This window comes from Cygnus olor, chromosome 25 (genome assembly GCF_009769625.2).
Source record: "Cygnus olor isolate bCygOlo1 chromosome 25, bCygOlo1.pri.v2, whole genome shotgun sequence".
Classification (NCBI taxonomy): domain Eukaryota; kingdom Metazoa; phylum Chordata; class Aves; order Anseriformes; family Anatidae; genus Cygnus; species Cygnus olor.
The window spans coordinates 5,740,230-5,765,454 of NC_049193.1; the positions used below are offsets into that span (position 1 = coordinate 5,740,230).

Genomic DNA, 25,225 nt, shown 5'->3' on the forward strand with positions numbered 1-25,225 from the left:
ACCTGCATCCATTCAACCAGGCAGTGTCGGGGATGGAGGCATGAGCTTCACACGTGAAAACCAGGATTTTGTATCAGTTCGACTAAGTCTTAAGATCTTCTCTAGCCTTAACATGAACCTACTGCACCGTTACACACAGTTTGACTCTCTCCACTAACACAGCATCAGAGCATTTTCAAGGTGCAAGAGGTCAGATGTAATTGATTTTTCACCTCAATAGTAATAAAAAAAATCACGTCATTTGGTAAAACTCAAACTTGCAAGAACAGGTAACATTCCATAAAACTTCAGTGATGCTGCTTAAAACACAGTCCCCTGTCCCACTCTGTCTCAGAAATCACTGAAGATGCTTTTATAAGCTCTGGACAGATGCACAGCTTGCGTTGCAAGCCACCCTTCCCTAAGCGAAAAGAGCAATTGCACCAAACATGCACTTCATCTGCCTCAACAGCTGAAGACAGGAGACAGATTTTGAAAAAAAAATTATTTTATTGGAACTCATCTGAACATCAGATATACCTGGTGTTGGTTAGCAAGAACCGTTTGTACATTTGATATTGATGGTGCCAAAAACCCAAACAGTGACTGACTGGATGAGATGGAAAGTTTTAAAAAAAAATGGTGAAGAGATTAAAATGTGAACAGAAAGCAGAAAAATCAGCCAGTCTAAGATTCAGTGTGAAGGCAAAATATTTCCTGATAAAACAGAATCCTTTTACAAAATATAAATTTAGTAAGAAAACGTGGAAAGGGAAAGAGAAAGGGAGACAGAAGGGAAAGGAAAAATAAAAATTAGCAGGACAGAGATGCAGAAGCTTACACTGCCCAAATGGCATTAAAACCCTAGCTAGTAATCTCACCATAAAATGAAACATGCTGGAATACACTGTGCTCCACCCCCCACATATATTACTTGGGAACAGTAACGAGGAAGCTCCCCAGCAAGAACTGCGCTAGGTCATTCCACAAGGGCCAAGCTGTCTCACATCGGATGCTGAAAAGAAACGCTCCACAGCGGAGGTAAACATCGCCAGCCCGATCAGCGCCCGGGCAGCGGCTCGCCAACCCGCCGGACACCGGCCTGGGCTCGGCTCTGCGAGGAGGCGAGTTCTTGGGGAACGCCTGCTCACCTGTTCTTCCTACCAATGCAGGTGGGGGGAAGAGTTAAAACATTTAAAATCTAGTCTATTTTAAAACAAGAGCATGCAATGCAGGCCTCCCGGGGAAACCTGCGCTGTTCCCTTTATTAGAAACTGGCCTAATGGTCTCGACAGTGGCAGCAGCTTCTCAGTTTTTGGCTGCATGAGGTCAGTCTGGGCCAGCACAGCACAATGACAATTCTGAAGCAGGTTCCTCAGGTGCGAAAGCCTTCAGGAAAATCATTGTGGAGCTGCTTTTGAGGGGATCTGAGGCCTTACTTAAGATTTAAAAATAAACCAGCAGTCTGTACATTTCGGGTTTTTTGGTTCAGTACAAATGGAATAAACTTGGCTGCTTATACACCGTCAGTAAGTCTCGGGTTTCAGAGTAGAGGGAGAGATGAAACAAACTGTTTTGGGCACCTATCGGTAACAAAACTTTGTCCCTGGTTAACTCTCTGACATCCCTCAGGAAGTGGAAAGCACATGTTTAGGTAGTGTAAGCCTTTTTCCTTTTATTTAGAATACCCTCTTTGTTTAAACAATATTCCCCCCCCAGATACAAAGTTCGGCCAGTAAAGATTACATGGAAACTGGAACACGCATCGTATGGAATACAAGATGCACCGGATGAGGAAGTTTAAAAACTTTCCGAGCGAAAAGTAGAACAAAGAAAAAAGTCTCCTAACATTTTCCCAAAGGTTTCACTCTCCTGTCACACACACTCTCCAAATGACAGCTAGCAAATTCAACTCTGCAAAAGAAAACAGAGCCACGTCAATCAGGAGGAAAGAAAACAAGCCTCGAGGACACAAACGCACCTTGGCCTGGGAGAAGCGGCAGGTCCAGAGCAGCTGCGACCTCTGGCTCCTGCGCCCACTCACCTATGTTAGCTTCTTGGCTTTGTTGTAGAGCGAATCCACTACTTTACTCATATTCTGAATAGTCTCGAGGGCAGCTTCATAAGTTTTGTCTACTGGGGGTTCATCAAAGATGATCAGGACTCCTTCGCCTTGGTCAAGGATGCCTGCGGACACAAAGCTGCAGTTACCACTGTAACGCTCGATGGATCACGTTGTCAGATCTCATCTTCTAGACAGCGGGCATTCAAGGATCTACCTAACAGACATCCAGTCGGCTGCACCAGGTTTGGAAGGGGCTGATGTGCTGTGTTAGATTAGCTGACCGATTTTGCCCAGACTGCATTAGCGGTAGTTTACCCAAAAAGAAACAGCCCGGAGAAGGGCCCAAAATCACACCGAGGAGATGCTCAGTACTGCACACTCCCTGACTGCTACCTTCCTGCTCGAGGCCCTTGTGCCCTGCAGGATGCCTCAGCACAACAGACACTGGTGCAAGGCAAAGAAGCCATTTTATAATTAAACTATTTCCAGGTGCCAGATGGGCACTGCAGCTGAGTTCTGCCGTTTTTGAGCTCCTCTCTAAGCAATGTGCCTTTTTGCTCAGCCAGATCAAGAGGGCTTTCTAAATCAACACCAGGGACAATGTAAACAAGAACAGAGCTTCTTCCCTGAGGGTGAATTAGAAAAGCAGCTCCCTGTGGTCCCAGACAAACCCAAACCATCAGCAGGGAAAGGTGACCACATATGCCATTAACTTCCAAGGCAGAACAGCGCATATTTGCTACGCAGCCCACCAGCAGATCTCATAACTGTCCCTGGATGCAGCAGCAGGAAGCAAGGACTAAAGTGTGGTTTCTGATTTGTGAGAAATTAACCCTCAAGATTAATCAAGGCAGAAGAAAGGAGCAATAGAATAACCTTAATGACAACAGAGTAACAGAGAATCCACCAGTACGTACTCTTCCCACAGTGCCTGTTAACCTGCATGCCTGCTGTCAGAAGCAGAGCAGAGCACTCCAACAAGTTCAAAGGCACGGTGATGAAGAGGAGACTACCCAAAGCTTTAATACGTGACCTGGCCATGGGTGGCAAGGCAGTCAAGACTGAAGGATGCAGAGACTCACCATGAAATTTCTTGTCCAAGATCATTTGTGACAGTTTCCTTTCTACATCAGCCTGAAATTGAAGCAAAAAAAAAAATAAAAGTCTCCCAGAACTATATAAAGAAATATGATTTTTGCTGGTCCACACTCAACATCCCTAGGAAGATACAAGCACTGTTTGAAAGCAGCTATTTTACCACGGAACATGATGTCAGGACAGATCTCTCCTTGCACGCTGCTTTGGTACTGCCATATGCTTTAGGTGACATAGGAAATTAAGCAGTAGCTTTTAATGGTGAGAGCACCAAGACGTCTTGCCCTTTTGTTCCACTAAAGAAAGTGCATCTGTCTTCATACAGGCATTACCATTAGGAGCATTCTAGCTTGGTTCAGCAAATATTTAGTCAAGTATTGGCCAAGCTTCAGCTAAGCCATTCAGTACTGAGACAATCTCCTGCTCAGAGCGAGGCATGGCCCCACAGGAGGCGGCTCTTCCTCTTGCACTCTTTGGACAGGGGACACACAGCTGTAGTTAAGAACCAGCTGCAGTCCAGCTTTTACTCTCATTACTAGGCATGTGCTGAACACCAAGGGCTAGACTAGAAAAGACCTGCATGGGCGAAAAAGGAAGACAGCTCATGGAACAACCTGGAAGGCTGGAGCTCACAACAGTTAAGACCTCTGATCTTAAAAGAGATACTACAGGACAAAAGCACTTTGGGATGCAACTGGCTGGAGGCTACAGTGGATTTTCCTAAGATTTAAGCTGGCTGGGATTGTCTTTAAAGCAGTTATTGCAATGGGCAGTGTGACATACGCATCCCTAATGAAATTTCAATCACTGATTAGCTGGATCCTACATCTTAAGGGTCTAAACAAATTCCTCTGGGCATGCTCATGAGGATTAAATGCAGTTCAACTGGGAAGACTGAGCTGATCATGACATGAGCTGTTACTACTGCAGGGGAAAATCTGTCTCCAATAAAAAGTAAATGGTAACACACGGAATGAAACCCATGGGAACTGTCCACGTTAAAGTTAAATCCCCAAGAGCGGTATTTGCAGGTAACTGCTATGGAGCTGACCTGTTGGGTTTAATAGCCTATGTTTATTTCCTGGTGGCAAATGCCATTTGACCTCAATTCCTTTGCCCTCTTAAGACATGTCACTGATTTCTAGTAATGTTCTTACCTTTGAGAGCTTGATAAGGCTGGATATGTGTTCAATCTATAAGAGAGATTAATAGAGTTAAATAAATCTTTAGCTGTACCTTTGACACACAACACTGAGGTATGGGGCTTATCTACACAACAGGTCAAGGGTCTGTAAACGCTCTGGCCTACAATCTACAATGTTTCTCTCTGTTTTGCAGCTTCATGTCCTTCAGATTTCATATCTAATTGCACCTGAAGATTGACTAGCTATGAGCCAGACACCTAGAGCCACTTCACTGTGAAACATGAAATAACTCATTTCTTCTCCAAGATTACTGCAGCTTTACCCACACTCTGAAAGAGCCCTTAATAGCCAAACACTGTTCCCTTCAATGGTAAAAGCATGTCCACATTTCACCGTATATAAATGAAATAGGTGGAAAGTACGATTCTGGAATATGGTTTCCAAAGTTCCCCTCAACCCTTTCCTCATCATCTTTCAGCTGAACTTGATGAGTCCTTGAGCTGTGGATGTGCTGAGCAGCAATGAGTAAAAAGCATTCTGCATGGAAACAAGTCGTTCATCCAGTTAAACACCAACAGAAGGGGACAGAGGTGCCAGCATTTTGGTGTGCTTGATGGAACATTTACCTGTACTCGGGAGAAGGGTTCGATGACTCTGATCAGATTCTGTTCCAATAAGTTATCATAGAGTTTAGCCAAATGAGTGTTTATGATGGGGTCGTCCCTGAGCTCCACCTTATAGTCTGTCAGAGCCTGAAGAAGACACAGTGGAAACAGATCACTCAGGTAGTGACAGGCCTCCTGTCCTCCACGTCCCCTGAGTATAAAATAGCCTCCCCTCCCTGCCCTGTACAGTATCAGTGGCTAATCTAATCCCATAACTTAGCTGGAAGGCCAGGAGATCACCACAGCCTAAGTCTTTCAAGCACCTTGCAGCAAGCATCTTTCATCTTTACACCGCTGGAGCTTAGCAAGTCAGAAAAATCTCTGGTTGACACTCAGGAATCAGCATGATAGGATTATTCCCTGGCATAGGAATCCCCCCCTTTCTCTTTGTAATGTTCTTGCTGAACACCCAGGAAAACTTTTAGGAAGGTACACATCCCAGTGAACAGCATCAGAACTACAGGAAACTGGTTCTGAGTTGGCTCTTCGAAACCAGAAAAATCTAGTTTCAAGCAGACGACTACTCCCCATGCTGCAAAAAATAAACCAGTTGAGTATTACGGAGTATCATAGAATATCCCGAGTTGGAAGGGACCCATAAGGATCATCAAGTCCAACTCCTGGCACCACGCAGGTCTGCCCAAAAGTTTAGACCACGTGACTAAGTGCACAGTCCAATCTGTTCTTAAATTCAGACAGGCTTGGTGCAGTGACTACTTCACTGGGGAGCCTGTTCCAGTGTGCAACCACCCTCTCGGTGAAGAACCTCTTCCTGATGTCTAGCCTAAAGTATTTGCCTAAAGTATTTGCTTTCTACAAACATTTGTTGTTACAGCTTCCTGCTGTGGGATGTAGCAGCTCCTACAACTTTCCACTCAGGTACTTCTGAATGCTTCGGCTAGCCATTTCCCATTTTCTTTCTCCTGACTCACCTTTTCAAAATCTGCCAGCGATCGGTTCTTACTGGCCTGTGCCACACATTTTAATGCTTCTGTCTGCAAAGAAAGAAAATGAGAGAAGGTTATTTTTCCAGATTCTCCTCTCAGTGCTATTATGCCAACTGTGCAGCATACCGAAGACGTGCTTAAGAAGCAAAGAGGGAATGTTCCTTTTGCTACAAAGCCATGTCACTTTTACTTCCACGTAGGAAGAGTAAGAACAGCTGCTAAAAAGGAGAACTTGCAGAACAGCTGCAGGACACAGCATGAAGTCAGCTTTATGGCAGCAAAGAACTCAAGTTTTGCAAGGTTTGAGAATACCAGCTGCAGGTCCTATCAGGTTGCAGGTTGGGAGCAACGTTGATACAATTGTTAAGGAAACTGCACACTTGCTTAACAAACGGGGCCATTTTCAGCCCTTAAGCTGTGTTTCTCCCCTTCAGCACTGCCTCTGCTACCAACACCCTATCACCAACAGCATTGGAAAACTGTTTCTTGTCTACCCAGCACTTGCAGAAACAAAGCAGAAGACTCAGCCACCACCAAACTACCATACTGATATTAAATAGAATAGTAACCCCACTGGAACAATAGCTTCCACGTGGTGAGAGACACAAGCGCACTAGAAACAGGTCAGCCCAGTGGCTGCGGTACATGAGGCCCACGCTTCTGTTATCATCTCTCCCAGTGAATTGCCCCCAAGACTGTCTGTCCACTTTCCCTCTGCTCCCTAAGCTCAGTTTCCACAGCTGCTGCACAAACTTGTGGTCACTGTTGTCTCAGGAGGACAGTGCAGGGAACAGCTGAAATTTCCTCCATGGAGAGGAAGAGCCCTCGGTGCTCTGAAAAGAAACCTCCAACTCAGCTGTCACCGGGGGAAGAGGATGAAGCAGGGCCACAGCTGCCCTTTGTGATCCAGCAGGGATAACGCAGGGATATCCCTACTTCCGACTCTTTTCTATGCACCTATGCTCACTGACCTCATCCTCCTCTACCAAATAGCTTCCCCAATCCTTTGTGAGGTAGGTGGGTATTAGCTCCTGCGTCAAAGCAAATAGCTGGCAGACCAAAGCCACTGAGGGCATCAGCACGTAAGCTTGGCTCAGACCCTGGCACACCTGGCTCTTGGCCCTGTGCTTAACATAAGCATCCCTGGATTTAATACGGGGGTGGCATTCACAGGCTGGCAAGTTAACATTAGAATAAACAGTTGATTTAACAACTCCCCAGCTGCCTGCCTTCCACCCTACAGTCATCTAGGTCTCAAGCTGCTCAGCCTCACTGCTATGAATGGATTTTTAGGCCTTGCTACAACACAAGTAAAAACAATGAACAGCTCGTATTTAAATACATCAGATTCATGGCTGCAGCAGCTGATGAGGGTTCAGATGAGTACCGTACACCACAAGGCATTTAGAACTTCATGAAGAAAACAGGGAGGAGAAAAACAGAGAAAATGAAGTGAGAGGGTCAGATTTTCAGGTGGTGAAAAATCACCGTGTTCCCTTTGAAGTCAATTGATTTATGGTAATTTAATCAGTTCTGGATCTTGTTCAGGATACTCAGAAGCGTAGGATATTTTGGTATGAAAAGATCTGACACAGTAACACAATATTCTCAGAGATAACAGGAAGATAGAAAGGATTAAGTTTCTCTACCTGTCTTCCCGCATACCGCAGAGCAAGCTTTCCACTCACTAATGCCTGCACATCTTCTGGGCTAGAGAGGGGAAGGAAGGGAAGAGAGTATCTGTTCAACAACATGGCCAGCTTAAATTTCCATGTGCCTCAAAGTTTCCCAATTCAACTAAAGTTCAAATAATGTTATATCAGAACCAGTGAATAGTTCATAAACAAAGACAAACAGCCGAGCCTGTCTGATTTAGTTCTTTCATTACCGTAGTCTTACATACAAAAAGCCTTTCCCATTTAAATGTAGGAAGCATTCTTTGCAGAACCATTTGCCACGTACATGTTAAGCATAATTTTGCACAGCAACATGTATTTCAGGGCGGTGATGGCTTTTGGGTTGTCAATTGAATCATATCCCTCAAACGCCTCATAAAAATATGAATAGGCTGTTTTCCAGTCCTTCTCTTCTGCTGCATGGATAATACCTGTTGAGAGGAACAAACAGGCAAGCATCAGAGTTAATTCTAAATGTAACTGGACGAAGACAGAATGATTTGCTTGCCCAGTGCTTCATCTGGCACTTCAGTAAAAGGAAGCCTTCCCTTCTGTGCTGCCATTTACCTCATTTCTGTAGGAACATCCATGTCCTCTCTTGAGGACAGTGGGTAGCAAACTCATAAAGAACCACCACCAAAGTTGTGGATGTAGCTAAATATGGTCAACACCCCCTTATTGTTTCCCTTGGGACTTTCATTTGCCCCCATTGTTTATCTCATTTTCTAGGCACTGTTGACAGACAAAGGAGTTTTAGTTACAACAGACAAGTCTGGGGCACTTCAGGTAAGTGCCTGCAAATGTGACCAGGAACAATGTTACACTTACATTAACAAGGTGTAATGCTGTACTGCCTAAGGAGTTTATGGACCCTCTACCACTGGAAGCTTTCAAGAACAGGACGAATAAACATACGCCAGGAACGATGTAATTATAGCTAATCCTGCCTTGAGGCAGCTGGGCAGACTACTGAGTATCTTGAGGTCCCATTCTATGCTTCACTCAGGAAAGAGCAAGTATCAGTCAACTGATGCACTGTGACAAGTCCCAGACTCTCCCCTTCTCCTGAAGGGCTTTACCTGACTGCATGTCTAACGCTGCTTGCAGTTTAGGTGGACAGTAGATTGCATTGGCTGTAGTCCGTGCAGAGGTTAAAGCTGCTCTTGCTTTTGGCAGATTGCTCAGGGCATGGTAAGTCTTGCTTTCTAACAGCTGCACTTCTACCAGCAATGCCTTGTCGTCCATCTTTTTCAATTCCCGAAGAAGCTGGGAGCCTAGCAGTGGGGAAGAACAAGAACCTTTGTAAGCTGCTCCACATCTGCTACCATTGACTACACAAACCAGCTCCCTCCAGATGACACCCTTCTTCCCCCACAGGCAGTACTGGCGTTGAGGAAGGGAGGTTAGGCTTACACAACCTGTTCTTCCAAGAAGAAACAAAGGAAAGGAAATAATAGCAATTGAGCATCAATCCAGAGTTGGAGAAGAATGAACCAGTTCTGTGCTAGAGGTAGAAGAGGGCAGTGAGAATAGCTGGGTATGTGGACAGGGTGCCTCTGCCACCTCATCATCGGCAGCAGACACTCAACAGAAAGTCAAGGACGTGTTGTGCAGTTCAAATTGTCACTCTGTTACACCTTCCCCAGATGACAGTATGATTTACCACTCACATTCAGAGCTCCAATCAAACCAGAAGTACTGCCCGTTCCTGCATCATTCCCCTAGGGTGAGACCTGGGGATTTTCGAGCAAATCCTAAGAATACGGGATGAGGAAGGAATGTTTTAAGCACAGGACAGCTACAGATCAAATTAAAGAGGTAGGAACAGGTAGCCTAAGAAACACCTAGATAAACTGTCACATTAAAGCCTTGTGAGGACAGCAAGAGCCAACCTTAGAGGAAAGTTTCCCCCTTTCTTCTCCCCCTACAAGCCGAAGAGCCAACTTAGGGCAAGCAGAGACAAGAACTTTATCCTCATTTGCTGCACTTAGAAGCTGAAAAACATAGCTTAAACATACAGCGGGGTGGAGAAGAACAGTGCCTCTCTAGAAACACGATGTAGGGGCTCTTTCTTGCGTCTACTCCCCTCCGCTGCAGACATAATCATGTCTTCTTGGCCAGCCACAAAGAAATGCTAGCCCAAAACACTGCTATCTTGGTAGAGTGTTCAGAGAGGATGCCCTATACATAAAGGCCTTCTCAACTTCCCAAGCTGTACCACCATCACTCAAGTGATTAAGTTAATTAAGCATAGCTTTGGCGTGTGAACTTGGATGAGCTTAACCTGAGGTCATTACACATCCACATGCGAACTAATTCTAACTTGATATTGAATTCCGTGTATCAGAGCACTTAAGATAGCTTTATATTCTGATCGGATACAAGCCACCCAGGTGACTCTGGACATGACACATGCTCTTGCTGCCACGCTGTTTAAGAACTTATGGGTCCCTGGTGAAGCATCACGACTGCCCAGGTGAGCACTTCTGTTCATGTCAGTGCAGTCATCTCTCATCCCTGCTCATACCCGCACGCTGAGCTGGTAGAGCGCTCCGTACAAATACCCTTTAGCCAGCTTAAACCTCTTCTCACATCACTGCAGTCATTTGCAAAATGAGCATTTGTAAAGCACCAAAGGGAGTTGGGCTGTGTAAGATGACCTGCTTTACTCTGCTTTGCAGGAGAGCAGGAGAGTTCACATGGTTAATTACCATATCTCAGGTGGTATAGAAGCAAATTCTTAAAGCCTTTACACTGCTTCACAAGAGCTTGTCTAGTTGGATCCTCAGAGGTTTGCCATTTCCTGGCATTACTACTATTTTTATTAGGGCAGCTTTTGAGTGAGCCAAAGAAAGCTGCTTTCTGACCACAGCACTATACTACGTATGTTACAGCAGGAGACAAACCTGATGGCTTCAACTGAATACAATTCCCCTTTGCTTCCAGAATTATTTGAAATGAACACATGATGTCAATGAAGAGGTGTCTTGAAGCTTTTATTGCCACACTATAGTAAAAATGGCAGACCTGGTACAGCACTGAGGAAATTATTGTCTGAGTCCTACAAAACTTATCAAAGAACATGACGTAATTGGTCCTTTCCCTTGACAGCCTCTAAACTAATTTCAAAGCAGAGAACTACCACTGCCACCTAGTGGGAGACTCACCTAGCTGCAGTGCTTCTTGGTACCTCTTGGTATCGAAGTACAGAGAGACCAGCCTCGCCTGGAGAACAGAAAAGGAACTGCTGTGAGGAAAGCCAGAGAAAGGTAGTACAGGTTTATTTGGTAAAATTAAGTTTTATATTCTTATCTGCACAAAATTCACCAGCTTAGTTTGTATTCATTACATCACGTGATCCAATTCTGCAAGATCTACCATTTGAACAACTGGCTAGAACTAAATACGGTGGGTAAAATCCTGTCTACTCGAATATCGACAAGAGTCACTAGCATTCAGTATAATCACTATTGGCCTTCTACTGCACATACAAAGATCTGGACAACACACTAGAATTTCTCTACTTTTCCTGTTATTAAATCTGATACAGGGGAAATGCTATTACACACGTTTGGGATGCACAATGTAACATACCTCCAGAGCCTGGCGTAGGAAAGTCCTCTTCTCTGATTTGGCCCATTCAATACACTCTAAACACAGGTCAACCTTAAAGGGAGCAGAAAGAAATTTGTAAAGCTTTCTGCTGCCCCTCTTTAAAACAGCAGTATGGCTCAATCATTTCCTACAAAGCAACACAGAAATACAACACAGCCTAAATCTCCACAACGTAGGTTAAGGAAGTAAGTCATTCCAGTCTCAAGAGCAGCATTGCTAAATCTCAAAATAGCTTTATTTTAAAATGAACCTGGAGATTAGATAACAGCCTTCATCATTAATGCCTACCCCAAGTGTCTCGATGAACCACGCCTTCAGTATTACCCAGGTAAGGTGTAGTTTGACAAGAACTGCAGTTCAGTAGCACAATGCTAAGCACCTCTATTAAACAAATACTCGCTGGTAACCACACACAATATTCTTTAGCCTCAGGCTGCATCGTGTTAACAGCAGAATTTAAGCTCCCAGAAATGTTACACAAAATGAGGTAGAATGGCTAGAGTTTACTTTAAATATTTTCATATTCTGCTTGCTAGACTAACTTCCTGCACCTTGCAACTCTGTTCACTGTATTATACAACTTACAGCAGTACTGCAAGAGAAAGTAAAATTCAGAAGGCAAACTAAGGTTTAGTCTAAGCTTCAATTGTAACAAACAAACAAAAAGCAGACCACCTTCTTTCATGGCTTTTCTAATGCATTTCGCTTCCAGTAATTTTTTCTGACCACCAGGGACAACCCTCCCACACTGAAATATGAAAATAAAGATTTGGCTTCCCAAGTTCCACCAGTAATTCTAACTGGTGAAATCCTAGGAGTATTTCTTAAGCGTCTGGGGGTTTGTTTGAAACAACATCTGGGTACATGAGAACTGATTCTGCCTTAGGCAAGGGATGGCCTAAAAGGCTTCGAGGTCTCTTCCAGTCATGTTTTGCACTATTTCATTTGGCAACACAGAGAACTGCATTTTCAATTGCTCTACAAATAAAGAGGAAAATGAAGTGTATGTGTTTTAGGGCTTAAATACGTCAGACCATGGGTGTCCTTCAGTAGTATAAAGCAGCAGAGATGCCTGGGCTCCACTGTTTACAAACAAGTTAGGTGCCAGGAATCAGTAAGTGACACTGGATGTTTTATCTATTGCTTCAAAGGAGAGTAAAGCAGCCTACTGGCTTCTTCTTAAGATTGATGAGATTCCTGCAACGCATAAAGCAGTTTCTTTCTGCCCTAACTAGAAGAGGGTGCCAATGTAGTACTGGGCCGTTATACATAATAATTAATATTGCAGTGCTAGGTTCAGAAATGCCTTTTTCCAAAGCCTCTGGATCACAGTTCTTTCTGGAGCAGCTCTGTAGCTGTACTACACTGCAGGACTTGTCAGCTCCTTGTCACTTCTTATTAAATGAGGACAGCTTATGAAAAGCCATTATGAAATTGCAATTTATTGCACAGTGATAGCTTGAGCATTAGGAGTCTCTAATTTCACTGCTTTACTGGACTCTTGGGAGTCTTCTTCATATGCTTTACACTGGGGAAGCAAATATCCCTCCGAACATTTCTGAGGTATTAAACATATTCAGGAATACCACAAGAAGAACCTCACAGGTACGGTGTTACAATTCCTTAAGGTTTTGGGTTTGGCTTCTGAATATGTGTGAAAGGGACTATTTTGGCTAACTGTCTCCATCTTTATTACTCCAAGTTCTTCTCCTCCCATAAAATGCCACCTTTTGGGACTGCATTCAAATATCATTTACCTCAAGTTACCTTCAGAAAAAAGGTCTGAAGCCACTCATTTTTCCCCAACCCGTTAAGGGGTTCTCTCCTTACCTGCACATCCTACACTGCTTCCCCTTAACCTTTTCTGTTAAAGAAGAGAGGCAAAGATTCTGTCAGGCACTGTTTACAGTACACACAAGCCACAAGAACTGAACAGCTTATGAAGAACATTTGCTGTGTTACCTGAACTCCAGGATGATACTTCTGTGACAACATGGTTAGAAGAATGCCGTCTGCCTCGTAACGCGGCAGATCCTCTTCAAGACTGTAACCCGTCAGTCGCTGCGTGCACAGTGGTATGTGGGCTGTGTCCTTAACACACTGCTCACCTCCTTTCTAGCTCCCTTTCTGTCTACCTGCTCTGGTGGGTCAGCCACGGTACAGCCCTACAGTACTGCAGGTTAACACCACCTGTAAGCGGCTCCTCCTCATTTACACGTTGCTCCTGTCCTTCTCCCATTCCCTCTAACCAACAAGTCAACTGGACAACAGAAAAAAACAAATTCCAGGGACCTACAGGGAATGAAGTAAATCCTAACTGCGGCCTATCTTACACTCCACGGGTTTCCTAGTGGAAAAGTTCATTCACTGGAAGTAGTTTACGCTTGGTTGCTCCAAAAGGCTTTCCACTCCCACTTCAGGAGTAACTCCTACGCCTCAGAAGCTCTCTGTAGAATGAAACAACCACCACACTGTGTCCCCATACAATGCAACTTCATGTCTCCAGCTGAAAGATGCTAAGTAATGCCATCTTCTAATCCCACCTACTCATGAACAGACCTTGAACACTCCCTTCTCTAGCTCCGTGCCATCACACACTGCCCCAGTTTTCCGCTAGACTGAGCTCCCTGGGACATGTACAGCACATCTCACCTCTCACATCCCGAACACTAATCGCATTACAGAATATTACTAATGCTTTATTAGGTGTAAACCTAATTTCAAACAACACAAATTTTTGAAAAATTCTCGGGGTGAGAGTTACTCCTAGACCCCACCAAGACGAGGCTTGCAGACAAGCATGGTTATGAGTGAACTGAATTATCTAATGTTTTATTAATAGAATATATCCAAATGCATTAAATGAAGGTTTCCTGACACGAATAATTCTTCAGTGTGAAATAAAGTAGGTCAGGTAATGATGCTGAAGGCTTTTGAGGAACAGATTATTGCTGAAATTTAAATCTCACCTCCTGTCCCGTTGCTGCCTCCATATCAAGGAACAAGTCGAGCAGGGATCGGACTAAGCGGGCTGCCTTTGCTTTGCTGATGGAGTTCAAGAAGGGTCGGACATACTTCAGAAGTCCTCCCAGCTCTGCGAACAGGAAAAACCAAGTCATGAAATACAACCACACAGCCAGAAGTTACACTGCAGTTGGAGTGCTTGACACGCCTATACACGGCAATATTTATTATACCAAGCACTTTATAGCAGTCTCACAACATCACTTACAGGAAAAGAGTGATAAACGTCACCTGAAGGAATGCCCCGCAGTAAACAAGAGGACTGGCAAGGGTGACCGCTGGGTTCTGGTCTTACCCACACAGCATACGTTTCCCGTTACTTCAGCTCGCCCAATTATAACACCATTTGTAGGTGCCTCAGGCACGTTTTAAAAATGTAAGCGCCTGTTAAATGCTTTGAGATTTTTCTATAAAATGGGCAATGGAGTTTATAGTTTAAGTATGTTTTTATTGACTCACAGTTTGAAGTTTTCCTCTGCCATACTTAGAGAACCCTAGCACGTCAGATACATTCCACTGCTGAAAAAAGGACAGTTAACACTTTGACTAGCCACATTACCTAATTAGATCTCAGCTAGCTTAACTAGCTTTCTGTTCTCCTAGTCTCCAGTCCAGCATATAGTTATAGAGCTAGTCTCAAGCTAAGAAAGGAAAAGGCTTTCTTTATGGTGAAATACACTAAAAACATCATTCCTAGAGCGCAGAGGGAAGCAGCAGTCAGTGTCACAGCAGTTTCAGGACCCAGCGCTCCGGGAAGCAGAAGGGAGTTACGTGTCGGAATTGCACAGCACAAGCTGGAAGTCTCCTCCTGTGATAAACACCACGCGGCCCGTCGTGACAGGTCAGACTGATGACTATTTACATTTACATGGAAGATGACACTTGCAGCAGCGCAGCACCGTGCCAGTGCATGGTTCAGTGCTGACTCACGAAGTCGTGGGGCTGCGTGCTAGAATCACGGCCTATAATTTCAAGTCTCACCCAGACATCAAGACTGATTCTTTACGAGATTTCATAGTAAAAAAAAATAATAAACAAAACTTGTAATAAATGCATCAGAAACCCTCAATATATCCTATACCAAATTGGTATCAGAATCAAAACTAGACTAGCATAATTTTACTTCAACTAGGCCATTGGAGGAACATCAACAGAATTTCAGTTTTGAAAGATTCTAATAAAAATGGCTGACAACAAGGTGTTCCTATTTCATTTAGCATTAATGCAAAAGAATTAGGCTATAAGAACATCTTGGTAATGTTTTTTTTTATTTCTTTTTCCAAACTATTTAAAAGTTTAATCAAACCTAATAAAATTGCATTTCCTACCCTGTTAAGAGACGGAACTCAGTGTTCCATCCCAGTTGCTCACGGGGATGTATTGACATTTTTACACATCTGGAAGCGCAGTTTTAAAACAAATGAAACTTATAATTCTCTATTCTCACAGGAGCCTTATTTTCCAAACAGCAGCGTAAGAAATCATGACCCTTTCTATAATGAATCACTCACATTTTGTAAAACAAGCAAACAAAAAAAGACACTGACTGCCACGTCTAAGATTTCATAAAAAATTTTTTACTTCCTCTATGTTTAAAAATGAATGGGCAGGTTTTTCTAGCACCAAGGTGCTGCTACTTCAGGAAGATTAAGCCCCACTGACGCACAGTTTTAATCAGCACTCGGCTTTTACTCAACAAGGAACACTCTACCTACTGCCCCATGACAGGCTACAATTTTAACCACCCCACTTCATCCTGAGGACACACGTTACACCGCGAACCATTCAACCTGCAATACCACTCACGCGTGTAAACCCTAATCATTTTAAGTTAAAGAAAAGCTAAACATTCTTCACCAACTGTTTCACGTAACAGTGAACGAACTGCCACGACAGCAACAGGCAGCAGCTTCCAACGTCACAGCACGCTAAATACATCGCTTTTGCGCAGAGCTGCTCCCAAACGTCCCTTCTCTTGCTGGGAGCTGAGAGGCGAGCTCCCGATCAGCCCGCTGGGCTTGGGAGAGGAGCAGCACCAGAGCTGGAGTTGCCTAAGAGCAGGTTCCTGTGTTCTTCCCCAGCGCAACTACCACGAGCACTGGAAAACACAGCGCTGAACTGGTCACGGCCCTGCATCCTTATCCGCTAGCTCTGTGACTAAGAACTTTCCAGTCTTCCTCGTCACGGCAGCCAGGCTCCCTCCGAGGTCCACCGACTCTCAGCTAAGGCGAGGCACCGCTCCCCACACTGCGCACCGCTGCCCCACGCCAGCTTCTCAGGACCGATGGGATTACGCTCGTTTTAGTGCTGAACGCACTTCGGCAAAGGAAAGGAACTTCAGAAGAAAAGAAGGGAAAACCACATGAAATATACTGCAGTACTTACCTTCCTACTGACTTGCTCAACAGCTGCTCGGGAATTCACTAGACAACAGATTCTAAGTCAACAGCTAGGAAATCCACGCATTTTGCAGACCCCATTCAGGCATGCAAGCTGAAAGTTCCCACAGAAACTTCTCTTTCCCAACAATGCAACTGTCAACTATTTTTAGGATTTTTTTTTTTTTTAAATGAACGCAATGGTTGGTAAAAGGGGTGTGATTGACAGCTCTAGAGAATTGATGAGCAGCAGCCCTGGAAAATGAATTCTGATTTTCAGCCTCGGAGAAAGTGCTTCCACAAGCTAACATGCCATGCACCTCAATTCCTGATCTGAGAGTTATTCCAGTCCCACGGTTTTAAGCAATGCTATAAAATCTAGACCTGTTTAAACAAATTGATTAATCCTTCAGTTGAATCCTTGATCTCTATCAAGCAGATAAAGGCAGTAATTTGTTGTTTTTTAAAAACAACAACAACACAAAGGCCGTAGTTCACCAGAGATTAGTCCTCTAAAAACTACAGATTTGCTTTACGCTCTCAGCCAGACAGTGGGAGGGCAGTTACAATTTCCAAACCCTACCAACCAAACTGCTGATTTTTTTCCACAGGCTGCAACTCCCAGAGCCTTTCACCTCTGGAAGTTCACAGAATCATAGAATATCACGAGTTGGAACGGACCCATAAGGATCATCGAGTCCATCTCCTGGTTATCACTTGGAAGTAGCCACTGAGCTATACCTAGAACCCACCAAAGAAATCCCACCAGCTAAAACTAAAATGTAGGCAGCGAGATTCACAACGAGATCTATTTTATTCCTGCCAGAAACTGCACTCTCAAAAATGTCCTTGTTAGGCTTGGCAGCACCAGATTCACTCCTGCTCAACATAAAGATCTGAGCCTGCTTGTCGCCAGCATCCTTGTGAACAGTTGTACCTGGGGAAGGTGTTGCTGACCCTGCCTGCCTGTCTCTCCTACCAGCACACTACACCCCAGGAAGCAGACAGGAAGGGAAGGTGCCAGTGTCTTTCCCACAGGTCTAGCACCCTTCTACGCTGTTGCACCACCTCCTTTCTTTGTCCCCCAGCTTCACCACAAAGCTCCAGAAAGCACAACATGGTGATCTCACGCTGATCTACGTATACACAACCGGCTTCTTAATGCTGCCAACTCCATTTCCTTCTGAAAAAAATGGTTTTGATGAATTAACGTTGTCATTTTCAGTTGCTCAGCCTTCCCCTTAAAAATCTTTTGGCTATCCATCCCCTGAGGATGGAATGAAGTTCTTCATTCTTCTGTAAGAGTCAAGCTTCAACTCAAAAACGTCCCAAATCCTGCCACAGTAAGGAGGCCATTGGGCACCTCAGAGAACTTTTCTCAGGCTTCGGCAAACCTCTGCACATCAAAATGATCTGCGCATCAGATCATTTACGTGGAGACACTCTTTTGGTGATTTCCTCCCTTTTTAGCCCAAGAATACACATCTCCCTTGGAGCAGGAGCAAAGCCGTGCCTCATTACCTTTACAGAAGCAAACATCAGAGTGCACAGGACTCCTGTACAGCACCGACACCTGCACCCGAGCTGAGCAACCTGAGGTCCTGTACTATCCAGTGAGAGGAACAGGCACTTCCACAGCATTTCTCCTGTTCTAAATTCTTACTGCAGGATGAGACGAATCGTGTGCTGGAACAGCCTCTCTCTCCTCCACTGACTATAAAGGCAGCCCACACTAGGAAATCGGACGTGGACATCTACAGCCAGGTGAGACACACAGCACCTTTGCTTCCAGCTCTAAGCACAAGTCATCTACTTTGTCCCAAGCGCCGTTCAATTGCAAATCACCCAGGGATCAGTGTCCAGAACGCTCCAACACATGCAGACGTGGGTTGATCAGCTAAATGACCAAGTCAAAATATACGTTTACAAAGACTGGAGAGTAGGACACCCAGCATGAGTTTCAGAATAAACACAAAGCTGCAATCTTTGACCAGCTGTTATCCAAGACCTTACACTGCTTTCTGTGAACTACTCCAACGCTAGGTTTGGCGTCCCAGCTGAATTTCAGTTTGGTTAAAGGTTCTGCTGGCCTGTTTTCCCCATCCAGTTTCAGTTTGTTAAAGGCACGCATGCTTCACTTCGCGTTCTGTTTTATTGTCAGGCATACTTAGAACAGTGCAGGGCTATACCATGGCCAACTGTCTGCTGTAGACAGAACGCTCTTTGTACGGATGTGGTGTATCAGCTCCTAAAACACTTGAGGTGAAAGGTGCTCCAGAAAGGCAAGACCATTCCTCAGCAAAAGAAACAAAATAAAACTGCTGAGTACCAAGTAGCACAGACACCGCCCTAAGCTTTCCAGGACACAGAAGACACAAAAAGAGGTCCTACTCAAAAGTCACCGAACAGAGAACTTTTCTCCACTTCTGTCCTTTCACATGGTCACAATAGGAGGACTGTCAAGTCTTGCTCTTGCGCGGAGCTGGCCAAGCATTTTCTGATGTAATGCTTCAGCAGATAAATCAATTGAGAAAGAAGCTGCTGGTGAGAAAGGAGTTTTTTGGACAATATTTCCAATTTGAAGCAAGGCTCTGAGATGTTTAAAAACAAATCCAGAGAAACGTCTCGCTGCATACATGACAACTGAACAAAACTTTAGATACTTATACTAAAGCGGCCTCATGCCAAAAGGTCATGAACTAAACTTTCCAACGCATCAGCAATCTTTTAGAACACTGGGCCTTGAAGCATGAGATTAATATTTTATGCTGTTTATCTACTCACTTTTTTAAGTTTCTGTCCTCTCACCAGACGTAACATCTCCTGCCTAAACCTGCTTTTACTTCTGTCCCGTTACCTGCGTGGACTGCGTTCACTTCCACGTACATACCTCTCACCCGATACCTCAGTTACTTATTTCAGGCTCACCTTCTGCCTGCCCGGTCTTGGCCAACAGCGATCCCAGCTCCAGGATGCTCTGCTCTTTGACTTGCACCGCTTCTTCATCATTTTCCTGGACATCGCGTTTCACTAGAAAAAAGCAGAAAAAAGTTACCTTTAATGCCGTTTCAGTTAGAAGATAATCATTGCCGGTCTTCTCTTGGAAAGGCACCAAGAAAGTAACTGTTATAACAGGCAACAGCGAATTCAGCTTGGGCTACCAGATCTGGAAAGCAGATTATGTGGAAAGCTTACATGCAGCGCTTACAAACAGCAGTCGATCTATACTTCACCGAGGCTTTAGTCCAGCTGATAGATACGACTGCTTTCTCCAATGTGAATATTGTCTAAGTTTTGAAGTAGTCCCACTAAGCTCGTCCAGCTGTTGAAGTTTCATTTCAAAAGAACACCACCACACAACAGACCCTCTTCCCACTGAAGCTACAAAACCAAATAAAAGAAATTTAACAGGATTTCCAACGGCGTATTCTGGTATCAGGATTTACAATGCTGCCGCTTCGTGCATCAACTTGCGAGGATCCCTTGCTCGAAACACAGCACGACAACAACTCTGGATCCACAGAGTGCGTTTGCCCTCTTTGCTCAGTAGCAGGGAGGTGCTACCATCGCTGCTTTTAACACCCACTGCAAGAGTCAATATTCTCTCCCACACGAAACCCTGATAAACCGAACGATGCTGGGTGCCAACATGAGTAACTGTGGCTCTGAGGTACACAAAAGGGTCAGCTGTGATACAGCAACACCAAGCCTCTATTTGCACAACATCAGTTTCGTATAATTTATCCACAAAACAATACACCCCGCTCACAACATACTCTGCGATCTGCTGCTGCGTAAATGTTCACCTCCAGCATCACCTGCGCAGGTGAACGAGCTCAGCTTCTACGTGAACAAATAAAGCTAAAGTCTTTGCTGCCACACGGCTGTCACCTAGCACTACAGAGGGAACTGAAATCCTCTGCGCTGCCCCAGAGCAGGGACCACGGCTTTCCGTGCCCAGAACTCCGTACGTGCAGCACCAAAAGCAAAGAAACGTCTCTCAAGCAGGGACGTCTCGAGGCAGCGCTCTCTGGACAGCTCCGACTCCCAGCCACGGGCACCACGAGCTCTTCCCGCTGCGCCGGACCGGACAGAAAGTTGCAGGCACACCGACAGCCCTGAGCGCACCACCTACTAATTAACCAGAGAAACACCGAGGGGGACGAGCAACTTTTAGAGACCGCGGAGCACTCCGAACGCCAAGGTCTAACACAGGCACTAGGAGCCATTCACTCGCCGGGCGCAGGAGGATGACCGCAGCTCACGGCACCTTTTTGGCGGCGTGCACGTTAAGCAAGCGGAGGGTCGCTCCCTCGCACCCCTGCTCCAGGCATCCCCGAGCCCTCCCGGCTCGGAGCCCCGCTCAGCACCGCTCCCAGCCCGGCCCGGCCCCGCGGGCAGCACCTGCCTCAGCGCCGGCTGACAGCCCCAGCCCCGCACGGCCGAAGCCTCCCCCAAACTTTCCGCCTTTAAACGCGCCGCTCCAACAGCCCTACCGGCACCAACGGCCACAGCCGCCCCCAGCGGGGCTCCCGGCCCCCGCGGCCCCCGCACCCCGACCCCACACCCGGCGGGCAGCGGCGCCCCGGGGTGCCGGCCCCCCCCCCCCTCCCGCCGCCCCTTGCCGCCCGCCGGCTCCACAGGTGGCACCCCGGGGCCGGCCGCCCCCCGCAGCGCCTCCCGCCGGGGCCGAGGCCTCCAGGCCCGGGGGGGCTCCGGGCAGCGGGGGGCGGCCGGGGCCGGGCCTGGCGCCGCACGGTGAGTCAGCAGGCGGCGGCGGCGGGCGGCGGCGGGCGGCGGAGGGCGGCCGGGGCCGGCGGGAGGAGGCGGCGGCGGGCGGCGGCCTCACCTATGGAGTGCAGGATGCCGATGGAGGCCTCGCGGTCGGTGGAGAGCAGGGACTGAGCGCGCTGGAACTCCAGCACCGCCGCCGCCGCCATCTTACGGCTCCCTCACTGCGCCTCGCCGCCGGGCCCGGAAGCGGCCGCCCCGCGGGCACGCCTCCCCCCCCGCCTCCTTTCCCGCCCCGTGGCGTGATGGGAGGTGTAGTCCTGGGAGGGAGGGAGTGCGGGGGGGGCTGGAGGCCCAGAGGCTCGGGGGCTCAGAGGCTCGGGGGCTCAGAGGCTCGGGGGCTCAGGGGTTCAGGGGCTCAAGGTTCAGAGACCCAGAGGTTCAGGGGTTCAGGGTTCAGAGGCTCGGGGGTTCAGAGGCTCGGGGGTTCAGAGGCTCGGGGGCTCAGAGGCTCGGGGGCTCAGGGGTTCAGGGGCTCAAGGTTCAGAGACCCAGAGGTTCAGGGGTTCAGGGTTCAGAGGCTCGGGGGCTCAGAGGCTCAGGGGCTCAGAGGTTCAAGGTTCAGAGGCTCAGGGGTTCAGGGGTTCGAGGTTCAGAGGCTCAGGGGCTCAGAGGTTCAATGTTCAGGGGCTCAGAGGTTCAGGGGTTCAAGGTTCAGAGGCTCCAGGGCTCAGGGGCTCTGAGGTTCAGGGTTTAGAGGTTCAGGTGTTCAGAGGCTCAGGGGTTCAGGGTTCAGAGGCCCAGGGGCTCAGAGGTTCAGGGGTTCAGAGGCTCAGGGGCTCAGGGGGGGAGCTGCTCCACTGTGGGGCCAGGCTGAGAGCTGGGGGGGGTTGGCCTGGGGAAAGGAAGGCCGCAGGGAGAGCTCACAGGGGCCTGCCAGGGCCTGAAGGGGCTGCAGGAAAGCTGGGGAGGGACTCTTCGTTGGGGTGCGGTGACAGGATGAGGGAGAACGGCTTAAAAATGAAAGAGGGGAGATTGCAAAGAGATATCAGGGAGAAACTCTTCACCCTGAGGGCAGTGAGGCCCTGGCCGAGGCTGCCCAGAGGAGCTGTGGGTGCCCCATCCCTGGAGGTGCCCAAGGCCAGGCTGGATGGGGCTGGGGCAGCCTGGGCTGGTGTGGGGGGTCCCTGCCCGGGGAACCTTTAAGGTCCCTTCGGCCCCAAACTATGCTGTGGGGGGAAGGCCATCACCCTGCCCCTGGGGACTTGTCACCTCTAAAGAGCATGGGAAGTGGGTGCTTCCTAATAGGGACCCCACCATGGCCGCCCTGTTGGCGGCACCCTTGAATCGGTTGTGCATGGCCCCAAAACCGGCCACCCCCACCCCTGCCTCTGTCCCTATCCGCTGCCCTGCCTGGTGCCCACAGAGCCCCCCAGGGACAGTGACTCCCACCATGGGCAGCCCCCACCCCACAGCCATTCTGGGGACTCAGGGAGCACCCAGGAGTGGTGTGGGATGAAATGAGCCCGGGATTGCTGTATTGTAACCCCCAAAATGGGGCTGAACCCATAACCTATAGCTCATAACCCATAAACCATAACTTAAAACCCACAACTCATAACATATAACCAATAAACTATAAATGATAATCCATAACTCATAACCTATAACTCATAACCCACAACTCATAACCTATAACCCATAACCTGTAACCCATTACCCATAACCTATAACTGATAATCCATAACTCATAACCTATAATCCATAAGAGGAAACCCCATTCTGATTGATCACCCGCTGCTTGATGTCTCCAGCAGTGTTCCGGGGGATGCCACAAGTCCACCAAAGCTCTGGGATCTCATCCCATGGCCAGGAGCACCAGGCATCCCAAACCCATCTGCATCCATCTAGCCACGGACCCGTCCATTTGCTCATCGTATGAAAAAATCCCTTTGTCCTTGTGCAACCCGCGGGAAGGGTTTGCTGCTTCATTGCTGACATGGAGCACTTCAGCTGGGATCGTCCTGGATTTAATTAGCGGGCGTAGCTCCCAAAAAACCCCAAACGTGGGTTTTGGGACTACAGCCGTTGCGATGAGCACCCTGCAGCCAGCCCAAGGCTGCCGGCACCAGAGGGTGGTGCAGGCAAAGGCACGGAGCCGTGAGCGCTGCGAGAGGCGACCGCAGCCCCACGCTTCAACCTCTGTAATAACAGTAATGATATTTCTTTTAAAAAGTGCTGTTTTGGGTTCATGGCACGTTTTGTTCAACCTGAAGCACAAGGCAGCCTTGACTTGGGTGCTTTTTGAGCAAAAGCAGAGGAAATAGAGGGGGAGAGCCACGCAGCACCCAGGGGTGAGCTGTGTGGGTGACACCAGCCTCTGGGGTGGCTCGGGTGACACGGCCGTGGGGGGGGACACAGAGCCGTGGGGGGGTGGGGGGTGGGTGGGGGGGTGAGGGGGGTGGGCAGCACCCAGGCACCCACTTCCTTAGGGTGCTGCAAACGAGTGATTCGGGGTGCTGGACTCCAGGCAGGGGCCCCGCTCCTTTGCCACCCCTAACGCCTTCCACCCCTTAACTTCTCTGTTCTTTTTTCCCCAATTTTTATTTTTGGAAGTGCCTGCCTGAGCTCCCAGCCAGCTGCTGGCTCAAATAAATATTTAACTGCAGGGTAAACACTCGCATTTTCCTTCTCTGCTGCTCACATTCTCCCTCCTCCCTCGCCAGCCCCCAGTGTGAATGCACTCTGAGAGCATCCTGTGGGTCAGTAGGGACCAGAGTGAACGCAGGCCCGAGTGGGCAGTGCTGTGGGGATGCTCCTGGGTCTGGTCAGGGGACACCATCAGCACGGCCTCGTGTGTGTCCCTGCTGCTCCCTTTGTCCTCCTGCCCCTGCTCCCTGGCCCCCTTGGGGTGCACCCAGGATGAGGGTGTGTGTGAGTGCATGTGGAACACGTGTGTGGTGTGTGCACACGAGTGTGTGCGCAGTGTGTGCATGATGTGTGCATGGTGTGTGAACGGTGTGTGCACGCACACAGGTGGGCTTTGCATGTGCAGCTGGTGGTGTGCACGTGGGGGCTGCACACGTGCACGCAAATGCACACCATGGTGTGTGTACATGTATGCATGCACACGTGTGTGATTTGCACATGCACGCGCAGGCACACGTGCAGTGAATGTGCTGAAACGTGCGGCGCACACGTGTGGTTTGGTGCACAAGTGTGCACGGTGCAGTGTGGGCCTGGAGTGTCCTGACCCCAGCGTGCCCCTGGCCTGCGGGGCTACGGGCTGGGGGCTGTCCTGGGGGGCAAAGGGAGAGGGAGGGAGGAGGGAGAGGGGAGGGAGAAGGAAAAAGAAGGAAGAAGAAAAATGAGATGGAGGAAGAGAGAAATGGGAGGGAAGGGAAGGGAAGGGAAGGGAAGGGAAGTGCAGGGAAGGGAAGTGCAGGGAAGGGAAGTGCAGGGAAGGGAAGTGCAGGGAAGGGAAGTGCAGGGAAGGGAAGGGAGGGAAGGGAAGGGAAGGGGAAGGGAAGGGAAAAGAAGGGAAGGGAAGGGGAAGGTAAGGGAAGGGGAAGGGGAAGGGGAGGGGGAGGGAGAGGGGAGGGGAGGGGAGGGGCGGGGAGGGGAGGGGAAGGGAAGGGGAGGAGGGGAGGGGAGGGGAAGGGAAGGGAAGGGAAGGGAGGGAAGGGAAGGGAAGGAAGAGGGAAGGGAAGGGAGAAGGGAAGGGAAGGGAAGGGAGGGAAGGGAAGGGAAGGGAAGGGAAGGGAAGGGAGGGAAAGGGGAAGGGAAGGGAAGGGGAAAGGGAAGGGGAAAAGGGAAGGGGAAAAGGAAGGGAAAGGGAAAAAAAAAAGGGGGGGGAAAAAAAAAGAAAAAAAGGAAAAGGGAGAAAAGGGAGGAAAAGGGAAAAG

The 25,225-nt window shown here is 47.8% G+C and overlaps 1 protein-coding gene across 1 annotated transcript; it reads right to left on the reverse strand.

Annotated features, from left to right (window-relative positions):
• Positions 1–475: 475 nt before the first annotated feature.
• On the reverse strand, positions 476–21,607 carry PSMD11 (proteasome 26S subunit, non-ATPase 11). Its single transcript, XM_040536485.1, has 14 exons — positions 21,439–21,607; positions 19,518–19,619; positions 14,157–14,281; positions 11,167–11,238; positions 10,740–10,797; positions 8,652–8,846; positions 7,859–8,003; positions 7,546–7,606; positions 5,882–5,944; positions 4,911–5,036; positions 4,297–4,332; positions 3,127–3,178; positions 2,024–2,166; positions 476–1,893 (listed from the first exon to the last, which is right to left on the reverse strand). The coding sequence occupies exons 1-13, from the start codon at positions 21,527–21,529 to the stop codon at positions 2,024–2,026; spliced, it is 1,269 nt and encodes a 422-aa protein (XP_040392419.1). The 5' UTR covers positions 21,530–21,607; the 3' UTR covers positions 476–1,893.
• Between the last annotated feature and the right edge of the window lie 3,618 nt (positions 21,608–25,225).